Source organism: Sceloporus occidentalis, unplaced genomic scaffold (genome assembly GCF_023333645.1).
Source record: "Sceloporus occidentalis isolate IW3139 unplaced genomic scaffold, rSceOcc1.0.p SCAF_7, whole genome shotgun sequence".
In the NCBI taxonomy this organism is placed as follows: domain Eukaryota; kingdom Metazoa; phylum Chordata; class Lepidosauria; order Squamata; family Phrynosomatidae; genus Sceloporus; species Sceloporus occidentalis.
The window spans coordinates 24,001,725-24,014,547 of record NW_028316987.1 but is presented as its reverse complement, the minus strand read 5'-3'; the positions used below and the strand labels follow the sequence as shown (position 1 = coordinate 24,014,547).

The 12,823-nt window shown below is 37.9% G+C and overlaps 1 protein-coding gene across 2 annotated transcripts in view; it reads left to right on the top strand.

Annotated features, from left to right (window-relative positions):
* Positions 1-12,823, top strand: part of LOC149309405 (tyrosine-protein phosphatase non-receptor type 3-like) — an 85,152-nt gene that overhangs the window by 58,252 nt on the left and 14,077 nt on the right. For both annotated transcript variants that reach the window (XM_089532378.1, XM_089532379.1), the window contains exons 16-21: positions 890-967; positions 2,451-2,507; positions 2,873-3,029; positions 7,495-7,658; positions 9,408-9,498; positions 10,798-10,859. In XM_089532378.1, the coding sequence (XP_089388504.1) occupies positions 890-967; positions 2,451-2,507; positions 2,873-3,029; positions 7,495-7,658; positions 9,408-9,498; positions 10,798-10,859 (609 nt within the window). The remainder of the gene's footprint in view (positions 1-889; positions 968-2,450; positions 2,508-2,872; positions 3,030-7,494; positions 7,659-9,407; positions 9,499-10,797; positions 10,860-12,823) is intronic.

Genomic DNA, 12,823 nt, shown 5'->3' with positions numbered 1-12,823 from the left:
GCCTCTTTTAAATCTCTCAAAAATCTCCTGTGACAACTTCTTAAAGCTAACAAGAGTTGTGCTTCAAGTCAAGTGGGGTTAAAGTTCCCTATTCCCCCATGCTGTGTTTTCTCTCTGTGCAGCATGTGGTCTGCTCCGACAAGTTCACTTTTCTTAGCCAAAGGAGTAGACATGGTACATGGGATAGACTAGTTTCCTGCTGCAACTTACAAGCTCCCTGAAACCTCTTGCAGCATTCTTCCTTTAAAATAAAAGCCAGCATCAATGTCATAACTTGCCATTATTTGCTGCCATAGCTTTAATGAGGCAGGAAAGACTTAATAATTTTCAGGTTACTGAACTATTGCTCAGAACTTCACCAAACCAATGTAGCATTGTTTTCCTTGAATTGCTTGAACATGGGTAGTTTTCAGCAAGATTGAACAGAAATATGACATGCCTGTCCAGAACTTGAAATAAAAAGTAGTAAAGGTACCAGCCTTCAGCATTCTGTCTGAAGCTTTTGTTGTTGTTGGTGGTGGTGTTACACAGATAATGAGATTTGGCACAACTATACAGCTCATCTAATAGATGTCAGGCTTGAGGGTATTAATTTTATAGGTGTCATTTTTATAAAACAGTAGAATTTTACAGCTTAGAGTGAGAGGAGTTTTATATTGCAACTCACCATAATTGAAGGTGTATTACCATTCATTTCTCCTTAGTGCACATGTATGTATTAAAAAAACCAACAAATTATTGTACAAGTGCTATCCTGACATGTGGCTTTACAGTGGCTAGAAAGGCATATTGTCATTCCTCAACTTCACACAAGAAGAAAATTTGAATCAGCCCAGAGATGCAGCATATAATAAGTTACAAAATCTACATGCCTGTGTTTGTCTTCCAGAATGATGTTATTGATGGAGCCTTGCTTTTGATACACATCTTGCCAGATGAAGATGGAAAATTTGGGTTTAATCTGAAGGTAAATCAGTTATGATAATATTGGGTGGAGAAATTCAGAAATGTTGCTTCTATTTCAAATGTACTTTCCCTGAGATGGTATCAGCAGTTTACATGGTTCTGTTAAAATACTGATTAATTTAATGGATTGGTGGTGCTTCTTCCTCTGTCTTCTGCCTTGCTCCATTTAGAGAAACCAGAAGACTGCATTACCTTCAGTTGGCTACTAGGTTATTATTATTTTTTTTACTGCCCAGGAACTATGAATTATGTTAATGCCTTAAGCAATGAACAGCTGCATCAGAACCATTCAATTAATAGAGAAAGTAGAGAAAGGATATATTTACAAGCTGAAATTAGGAATGCATACATTCTGACAAATTTTACTAGTCTTACCTTCTGCTTAAAATTCTTCAGATGTTTTACCTCAGCAGAAACTTGCAAATTTGTTTCACCTTCATTGTAGGTGAAAATCATAATTCAGTATCTGGTTGAGATACTGATTTTCTTTTAGATGACAATTTTTCACTTTTGATCCTATTCTTCACTTTTACCAAGTGATTTAAAACTATGTTATACACACATAAGTGTTATGCACACATCATGTGTCATCTGCCCAATTTGTATAAATTTAATTTTATTTATTTATGGGATTTATATCCTGTCTTTCTTCCAAACTGGGATTCAAGGTGGCTATGGGATTCAGTACTAAGACAATTATAATATTCCACTTGTAAAAGACACTAGTTACAAACTATATATTTAGTTGGGTGACTTATTAATACTTAGCATTTTCTAGCTTTTGTAGGCTTTTCTAGTGAAAAAAATTCAATCTATATATTTAATTGTTACTCCTCCTGGATCTTTTCAGCTGAAGCTGTCCAGAGCAAAACCAAAAACACTGTTTTAAAAATAAACTCTACAATTATTCAGTGGGTAAATACAAACAGTAAAAAAGATAAAGATAAAGGCTTCCCCTTGACATGAATATCTAGTCATAACCAACTGTAGGGGCTGGTGCTCCTCTCTGTTACTAATTACTAAGCCGAAGAGCCAGCGCTGTCGAAAGATGATTCCGGTTGTCATGTGCTAGCATGACTGCACAGAATGATGTTACCTTCCCACCGAAACCTAGCATGCTTTTGAATTGCTAGGTTGGCACTAGTGACAGGAGGTCACCCCATCACGCGTCACTTGTGCCTTGAACTGCCAACCTTCCAACTTTCCGATCATTAGGATTGGCATTATTATTATTATTATTATTATTATTATTATCATCTTAATTACTAAGCCACCAAGTCCTTTAAATACGAACAGCACCTCTTAATATGTCAACCATTAGTCAAATGAAGTAAAGCTCTTGTTATGTGTCTATTCCCAATTAGAAGGCATGACTGTTCAGAAATAATTTATGGACATTGCATGGAACAAGACTTGCTGTTGTCAGTGAGTATATGGTTGCACCATAAATCTATTTATATTAATTTTTTTCTATAATGTTTTAGGGTGGTATTGATCAGAAGATACCTCTTGTTGTGTCCAGAATAATTCCAGGCTCTCCTGTGAGTATTGGTTTAATAACTTCCACTTTGTATTGATAGCAGAATTTAGAGCATGGAAAGAAAACCTGTATAATCAAATCTGCCCCGTATTGAATGGTTCAATTGATCATTGTTATTATTGGTTGAATAACATGAGGAACTACTGATTGAAACTTAAGTTCAGACCTATTTCTTGTTTGTTAATTTAGAAACTTTGTATACAGCATACCAATTTTTCAGTCATTTCTTGATGTAAACACAGCAATTCTCAAGATAATAACATGGTTAACTAATCATTTCAGACTGAAAATGCAATTTCTAAGAGAGAGATCTAAGAGCCGAGAGGGTTTGTAATACTGACACCATTTTCTTTGGTTTTATGGCAGTCTGATAAATGCATTCCAAAATTACTGGAAGGTGATCAGATAGTATTAATCAATGGCCGGGACATCTCTGAGCATACCCATGACCAAGTAGTGATGTTTATTAAAGCCAGCAGAGAATCACATACAAGAGAGCTTGTGCTTCTGATCAGGCGGAAAGGTAAATACATATTTTGGAATTGGTATTATGGTGGGATCAAGCTACTTATGAATTTAATCCATTATAGATGTGGTCAGAATTATTATCTGTTTCTTTTCTTTTCAAATCATTCTTTCATAAGTCAGTTGAAATATAGAAACCCTACAGTGTAAAGTTGAAGGCTTTCATAGCCAGCATCCATAATATTTTGTGGGTTTTTCAGGCTATATGGCCATGTTCTAGAAGAGTTTATTCTTGATGTTTCACCTGCATCTGTGGCTGGCATCTCCATTTAGCTATTATTCTGGTCTTCAAATAGGAATAAAGAGATATGTATTAATCTTTCAGTTTGAGAACTTTACTGATGCGTATCAGACATCACAAACCTAAACCTTCAACAGGAATAAATGTCATTAATAAACTCTTCTAGAACATGGCCACATAGCCCAAAAAACCCACAAAAATTAAGAAACCCTACAGTTGGCTTACAAGTTTTCATTTTTAAAATGATCAAAGTATGACTGAGAGTTGTGTTGGAATCTCACAGTAGACAGCTAATTAAAGTTTTTATTTTCATCTTTATTAGAGTTTGAAAGAGTAAAATAAGGGGGTTGCATAGAAGAACTGTGGTAGGGAGTTGCAATGGTGCACCCTATATGATCTCAGAAGTCTGCATCTGTGCACTAGTTTGTGGTGAATGTTCAAGTCAGGATGGATGCCTCTTCTGGAAGAGTCCTGTTTACTTTTAAGCGTAGCTAGAATACATGTAAGTTTGTGACTCTGTCCATATGTGTGACTGGAGAGAGAAGGAGGTTAGACTGGTTACTTGTAATTGTAAATTTTCAAATGGTCATCTATGCCATCAACCCACCATCTTACCCTGCTTCAGATGAGCCCATTTGATTTTTTAACACTGTGACATTGACATGGGAAGTCAGTGGGAAAATGGGAACTATGCTTGCTTGAGGTTGGTATACCCACAACATTTTAGTTTCACTACAGAACCTTCCTGGCTAAGACTGTGCAGGCACAGAATTAATATTTTTCACTTCATATATGACTGCTCTGAGAAGAAAGTTGGGGAAAGCAAACTGTCCTTCTCTGGAAAAGGCTGTGAGTAATGGGTCATTTTTCCCCCAAGTGAAAATAGTTATTATTCTGTTCTTCAATGGGAATAAGGAGATTTGTATTTATCTTTCAGTTTGAGAATTTCACTAATGTGTATCAGACACCACAAACCTAAACCTTCAACATCCTCCCTGATGCATAGGTTCCCTCTTTCAGTAACCGATTTTCCCCAGGCATAGCATGCTGTGACATCCAAATAGGTGAATGACAGTTAGAGCTAATTCATTGTTTGAAAATGCATTTCACCATAGTTCTAAATCATGTTTTTAAGGTAAGGTGGTCAGAATAAATGTTTCCAAATATCCCTTAAAATAAATTCTATGGCAAGGCATGTCGGCAAAAATGATTTACCCAGTTTCTTAGAAAATATTCCAAAAGCTGTGGCTTTCTTGAAGATACAGTACTGTTTCTGGTGCACTGACCCCAATCAAAGTGTTTATATTCTGAGCGCATTTGCCTAAGCATTGACATCTTGTTCTGAGAAGTATCACAGAGAATCAATAACTAAGCTAAGTTGGCTCTCAGGCTAGAAACGTTTCTGAAGCAAATGATATTGAGTAATGTGTTGATAACTTCAGGGATGTGAAATTTGCAGAAGAATTAGTGAGGAAAGTAGGTAGCTCTCACATTTATCCTATACACATTTTATAAACTTGAGGGACACATGAAATAGTAGCTGGGCATTTACTTAATCAAATAGAGCTGCAGGAGAACAATAACAGTATTAATATGACTTTCAGAACTAATGTTCTTTCTAGGAAGGTGAGCAAATTCAGCTCTTGTGGGATAGATAAGAATGTTTCCATTGAAGAAAGCCTAGAAAACTGTTTGTTTGGACTGGAGCGTGACTTTGGTGCAGCGTCCGGACTCTTAGGACACATGCATCATTTAAACAGCATACCTCCAAAGTGACCCGAAGCAGCTTTATTTTGGCCTGTCTGTATGGGGCCTTTGTTAGTTTGGATGTGGTGATCCCTTCCCCTTTCAGTGTGGAAATGTCAGCACCTTGTAGAATGAGACAGCAATGATATTTAAAGATTAGGAAAGCTCAGATAATGGGTTTTGCCAAAGGGACTATATTGCCCATATACTAGCCCAGAAAATATGTCTATTGGGCCAGTGTTCAGTTCAACATGGGGACCCTGTTGAACAGCAGTTTGATGAAGGACTGCATTGATCAGCTGAAGGAATATGAGCCAATTTGTCTTTGTCTTGGGTTTTATTCCTGTCTCCCTTATCCACATATGATCAGTAAAGCATTGTGTGCACCTGTGACTGCATTTCATTTTGATAGACCTTTGAGCCTGAGTTGGTCTTACAACTGAGTGGTACAGGACCCTGGAATTTTTACAATAACCTACTGAATATTCAATATATTCATAGTATACATATGGGGAGAAAAATATCCCATCTTCAGTTTTTTATCGTTCGGAGCTGCAGTGTTCCAAGGTATTTATTTTACCAAAAATAATTTCCCCTTAATTAGGGCTTGATTTTGGCAGTTTTTCATATAAGACAAAGTTATTACTTGTACCTTTCCCCACTGAGACAGCAGCTGGACAAAGCAAACAGACATACCTTTTTCTCCACTATATAGTTTTGCTTGCCTCAAGAGAAGAGATGCAATTTTCAGTTAATTTGGTCTTTATTCATTCCCCCCCTGTTGTCAAAACATCTTCAAAGATTCTGCACTTTTGAAAGTCATTATCAGAGTAGGCAAAAATAGAATTGAAAATTACCCCCCCCCCCTTTTCACCATTTCCCTGTGCCAGGTAGTGGCTAGGGGTGGCTGAAAATCATCTGACTGTGTTCTGACAGCCAAATACAGTCTGCCCTTCTTATACACGGATTTTTTATACACGGATTCAAGCATACACAGTTTGAAAATGTTCCAAAAAAGTATAAATTTACCTTGATTTTCCATTTTTTATAAGGGACACCATTTTGCTATGTCATTATATTTAATGGGACTTGAGCGTACACGGATTTTGTTATACACGGGGGATCTTGGAACCAAACCTCAGCATATAACAAGGGTCCACTGTACACAATTATATAGGCACTGTCTAGGACCTCCTGAGAACCCCCTGGAGATATCAGAGGGTGCCGCCATCATTGTGCATCTGGCTACCAGAACATAGCCAGACATGTAGCATCCAGTGGTGGTTTGGGAGCAGCCAAGAATAGTCCAGCTATTTTCCAATAGCAGGATGCACAAGATGGATCCTCTGGAACCTCCCAAGGGTCCTCCAGATGTCCCAAAGAATTATGTAATTGTTGTACATTCAGCTGTCAAAACATAATGATATTCTGATAATCCTCAGATGCCTCCTACCATAAAATAGTGAGTTTCTAGTGGGTGGAAGGAGCGGAGATGCAGGATCTTGGAACTCAGGTTCCTCATCAGGATCTGGGCTTTGGCCAGGATTCTCTTAGTCATGGTTTCTCAACAATGGAGAAGCTCATTTTTCATTATCTTCCCCAGAGTCTTTGAATATTATTTCCATCCCTACTCAAGACCTGTAGCCTATCTGTTGTAGGCTCAGCAGCACCTGCAGCTCTACTTACAAATGACCGCATATAGACACTTAAGGTTGGAATAAAAACAGAGCTGCAGAGAGGCTTAGTATCCACATGGATCTGGAGTTAGCCATTGACCCACATGCTTGTTGGCTGATCAGCTGACTAATAGTCTCACTTGACTGCCAGGCATGCACCCGGGATAGAAGATATGGGCATGCAGTACTGCATGGTTCCCCTGCCAGCTGGAAGTGGGCAAAACCAGATGCTTCTGAGTGGGAAACGACCTTTGCTGCCCACACTCCCAACATTCCTTAAGGAGACCCTCTTGCTCTTCTGATAGGTCTGCAAGTCCTATCTCCTTCCACATTCATCTGGATCCTGTAGTCAAACTGCCCAAAAATGTGACAAAGTGCATAAAATACATGTTGCATAACACATTAAGAGAACAAAAACCAAAGAGAAAGGGGACAGATGAAGCTCCAGGGCTGCCTGAAGTTGGACTGCCTGCTTGTACAGTGCACCACTCAACCAGAGTGAAGCCTGCAGGCAGGCTCTTTTGGTCCTCCCCACCAGCCAATGGCCTTTACTTCCCATTTACTGATGTTCCATGCTCCTTCTTGAAGCCTGTGCAAATTATATGGACCACTGGGAAGGACAAACAAGCCAGCATCTGTGATGATGCCACTGCATCCTATCACCACAGTCCATAAAATCACCACATAGCAAGCTATGGAGACAACTTTTTAAATGTCTATCTATTTTTATGTACATGTTGTTGGAAACATCTAAATATTTAAAAATTAATGAAGATCTCTATTTGCCCTGTGTGTTTCAGTTGTCCAACCATTTGTTGAAAGCAAGTCAGAGGATGAAGCTGATAGCCTTAACTTCCCACAAACAATTCTTCCTGCATGTTCAGAATATGGTGAGACCCTAGAAGAATCAATGGAACAACTGAAGAAAGGGCTAGAAAGTGGAACAATCTTAATTCAGTTTGAGGTAAACAGCCATCACAGTATTGGTTCCTTGCTTTGAATCCAGTCTTTCTGCATAAGACCCAGAGGAAGCTGCCAGATTCATGGCTGTTCTTCTTCCAAGTAGGCTCTTTCAGTTATTATTCTCCTGCAAATGGAGCCTTCAGTGTTCATCCAGCTGCCTTTTCTTTGGCAAGTGGGTATGCCAACCAAACAAAGGAGCATTGGATATCATTCCTTCTATAAGACTGCTTAGATTTTCCAAGCAAGCAAGAATTATAGTAACTGTAATCATAGAATATAATGTTGCAATTTCTATAACGTTGTAATCATGTCTTAAGAACTTGAACATCCAAATATGTATTTCTAATTTGCCCATTTTTTTTCACCACTTCAGACCAAGTTCTTTACAAGGTTCATTTGTTCAGTGGACATAGAAAAATACATTAATACCTAATAAGAACGGGAAGCCTGAAATATGTAACATCAGAAAGGATTTTGGGTTTTCATTGGTGGATTTCTACTAGGGGTGAAAAATTCATGTTTTGTTACATTACACTTAAATCCCACCTGAATTCCTGTCACATTTTTGATTACCAGCAGGTTGTATGGCTTTGTTTTTCTTCCCACATCTATATACATTTTCCATTCATATTTTCCTTAATGTACCCATTACTGTTTGCATTTCTCTGACTTTACACATTTTTGTATTCATACTACTCATTGACTAAACCAAGGGTCTGTGTATTTTGCAACTGTTTGTATTTTAGCTGTTTGCAATTTTAAAATGTGACATTGGTTTTATGCATAATTTATACCTCACAAAGTTTGCAAATGTGTGGTTTTTCAATGTGAAGTTTGTTTTATCTCTCAATATATCTTGGAGTAGTTTGAAACTGATTAGTGTGAAATTGATGCCTTGAGTGAAAATTTTGATTCCAGCTAGATTCTTTTCTATTCCTAGTTTAGAACAAGTAGCAATACCATTAAATAGCAAGCAGCTGCACTGGGCAGTGCCCTACAGTGTAAGGGAAATAAGATAATATATTTCACTGGGTTCCTAAAAAGTCTTGATTGTACTAGTTGTATACACATTCCTTTCATTAGGTTCTTAAACATTGGGTTTTTAAAGCTCTGGTGTTGGTTCCCACCAAAACCCCTTCCAATTTTAAAGCTTTGATGGGTATGTTTTAAATGAACCTTTACGCTTAAAAGAAACTTTCTGGTGGCCCTCACCCGCACCTACTAGATTTTTCTCACCAGATGCAGCATTCCTTCTGTGCCACGTTGATATAGGCTTTGTTCAAGCTGCTACAGGTGATATTTTGGCTATAATACCTTTGGTTGGAGTATTTTTCTTTTATAATAATTTCAGACTGGTTGTTATTTGATTTGCTTCTCAACTGAGCTAAAAGCTATGTCACTAGGTTAGTCATTTTCGAATCATAGAGTTGGAAGAGACCACAAGGGCCATCCAGTCCAACCCCCTGCCTTGCAGGAACTCTCAGTCAAAGCATCCCCGGCAGATGGCCATCCAGCCTCTGCTTAAAGACCTCCAAGGAAGGAGACTCCACTACACTCTGAGGGAGTTTGTTCCACTGTCGGACAGCCTTTACTGTCAGGAAGTTCTTCCTAATGTTGAGATGGAATCTCTTTTCCTATAGCTTGCAGGCTGCTAACTTGTGTAAGATAATTTTCTCCAATGTATATCAAGATTGAAACCTCACTGTTAACTTAAATTATTTATTGAAAAAAAAATCTTACTTTCTTCCAGCAACTTTACAGAAAAAAGCCAGGATTAGGTATTACCTTTGCAAAGCTACCTCAGAATATGGATAAGAATCGGTACAAAGATGTTCTTCCATGTGAGTATTAATTGTATAAATCTTCATCGTCATTCCTTCAATAAAAACATAGGTAACCCCATATCTGTCGCTTTTGGAACAAAATGGGACACACACACACACACACACCCTTTTGAGAAACCTAAAACAAAATGCTAAGTACTGAGAGAACTGAAATATAGAATGCTGAGGGTACCAGTTGATGCAATGAATGGAAAATTGAAGCATGTGTGAAAATTGGCCTACTTAGATTAGGAACAGGAAAACTGTGCCCTTAGAGCTTTTAAATTTCCCATAAGGAAAAAGAGACATGCACCCAACCTGATCCAGCACTCCTGTAGACTGAAAAACAGGGGGAGGGAAGCCCATTCCTGAATTTAAGGTTTGTATTCTTAGCAGAAGTAACTAAAGAGTTAGCCCTTGTGCCATTCCTCAGCCTTTCAAGGGGCAGGCATGTAATATCCCATTACAGGGGCAGGAGCAGGAGCAGGCTCTCCTTGGCTCTGGAACTGAGCCAAAGTGCTGATCTGCAAAGATTTGGATGCTATGTGTATCCTGCCCTTATCCTCACTAACCTCCTACCCCAACTCTGGTGAGCCAGAAATTTGTATTATAAGACTTCTGTTCTAGGGTGGCTACAGCCCTGAACAGAAGCCTTTGTTGCAGGTTTCTTCCTTCTTACTGCATATACTCATGTATAAATCTAAAATTTTAGTCAAAAAAGTGACCCAGAAAACCTGGGTCGACTTCTCCATGGGTCAGTGTATATACTGTACTTAAACTCCTATCAAAATAGAAACTCTCCCCTTCTCTGAGTAGTGAACGGCGAGAGCTTAGTCCATCCTGGGAGAAACTAAAAGAAGCACCAGCCCCCTCTGCTCCCTCCATTGCTGCTATGCTTCTGGCCTTTATAAATCCTAGGTGGGGAAATGGTGGTGTTCTTTGACATTGTTTTGCTTTGCTTTATCCTTTATGTCCTTGTTACATGTCTTTAAGTTTTACCCTCAATTTATCCACGGATCATATCAAAAGCAATATCAAAAGTTGCCCTCGACGTATACATGCAGTCGACTTTTAGACGAGTATATACGGTACATTTATTATCCATGTAATGTTTTTATAAAGTGACTATTGATGCACTCCATTGTCTTGTCTGTCTTTGCTAGCCAACAAATTGTTAATTTCTTTCTTTTCAAACAAATGAACTATCCCCTCTCCACAAGGTGATTTAAGTGTGGTTTCTGCCCCCCACAATGTGATCTGTAGTACTTTTATTCATTCAGCTTAATTACTATTCATTACTTATTTTTCTTCCAACAGATGATATTACCCGAGTGGTATTACAAGGAAAGGAAGATTATATAAATGCAAATTATGTGAATGTAAGTAATACAGATGACATCTGCAGGAAAAAGGAAAAAGAAATTCATGTCTAAAACATATGACCTTTTTACAAATTTAGTAGTAGCAAAATAACCCAGATACCTTTGTGTACACAAAACATTTGCATTTGCTAATGAATTGGAAGATGAAAGCCAGGAATTATATTTACTGCTATATGTATAAAAAGTTTCTCCACTAAAATGATTAGGAAGTTATGTGTTGGATAACGGGATAATCTCTCTCTCTCAATCTCTCTCACGCACACAAACACACACAGATATATAGATATATACTTTTTTTATAGTTAAGCATCTCTAGAAATTAGCCAACAAATCATTTAAGAAGATCTAATACTCCCTCTTTTATGCTGCATCTTCACTGCAGAAATAATTCAGGTTGACACCACTTCAACTATCATTTCTCAATGCTATGGAATTTTGGGAATTATAGTTTTGTGAGAGTCTTGTAGGAAGTCACATTTAATGATGCAACTTCTTCGGCCTTTAGAATTGGTTTTTAACACATTATCACTTAGCCTGAGAATTTGAGACAGAAGAAGAAAATCAAGAACTATGGCTCCAATCCAGTTAAAGAAAGTAGTGATCAGGTCCATCTTAAAGCAATGGAACTTGAGTTAATTGTGTTTAACTCAGTGGTTCCCAACCTTTCTAATGCCGTGACCCTTTAATACAGTTCCTCATGTTGTGGCGACCCCCAACCATACAATTATTTTCATTGCTACATGCAAATATGTGTTTTCCGATGGTCTTAGGCGACCCCTGTGAAAGGGTCGTTCGACCCCCAAAGAGGTCCCGACCCACAGGTTGGGAACCACTGGTTTAACTTCTCTGTTATTCTTGAGAAAACTGAGGTCTACAGTTCCCTGTAGTAGTGAACCTAAGCCATGTTTCAGTTCAGTCCTCAAGTAGTTACATGTCATGTGAACATCCACACCCAGATAAAAAGGTGAAATACTTATTCAGGGTGGTTGTAGTAGATGTCTAAAGTTAGCCAGGAGTTATTGGACTAGCCACTGATCATGATTCAACAGTGTGAGACCCAAACTGAAGTGGTACCTTCTAGAAATGATAGGTGTCAGTTTATTAGGTATCATCTTATCTGAATTGGCATCTAAAATTCATCCAGATTTGTGTTTTGGAATGTATCTCTGAACATCTGAAAATACTGTTATATCTCACTCTGTATTTCCCCCCATGAATCTAGGAATTCTGTAAAAGGCCAGGATGGAGAAAAACAATCTTATCTCCATCATCAGCCATGGAACTAATATCTTTTCTCTGCTCAACATGCTTTTAAAACTCAAGTGGTGACACTCTTGGCAAAAATGATCTATAGAAACTTTTTGCTTAATTTCCTTCCTTGTTTTAGAAGAGGTTAAAATAACTGGATAAAAACTGAGTAGGAACTTGCCTGCTTTTATTACCAGACAAAAATTGGCATCTGTTCACTTGATAATGCTATGCTGTAAAGATAATTAATGATTGCTGATCTCACAGTGTTGGCCCATGAAAACAGGCCTTTAAAATCAGCCTTTTCTCTATGATTGAAAAGAAATACATGTGAAATAAATAAATTAAAATGAAAGACTAGTTTTTATAAACATTTCATAAAATGATTTTGTGGAAAATTATGCATCCAACTTTAGACTTGCACAAACCTAGTAGAATTTTTGACTACTGAAAAAATCATTAAATTTATCCAGTCTCAAGCCATATTGAAGTCATCTGTTTCAAAAGCTATTTTCCATGCCTCATGGGCAGTGTTGTACAGGCATGTAAGAAATTAGTTTTGGTTCAGAGCTCTACATAGTACAGAAACTCAAATTTAATTGCAGTAACAACAAAAACCCACCAAACAGTGGGACAATCAAAAATGCACAATATATATGTTGCAAGCTTTCAAAACTTCACTGGCTTCTTCATCAGGCAAGGTGGCCTGTTTG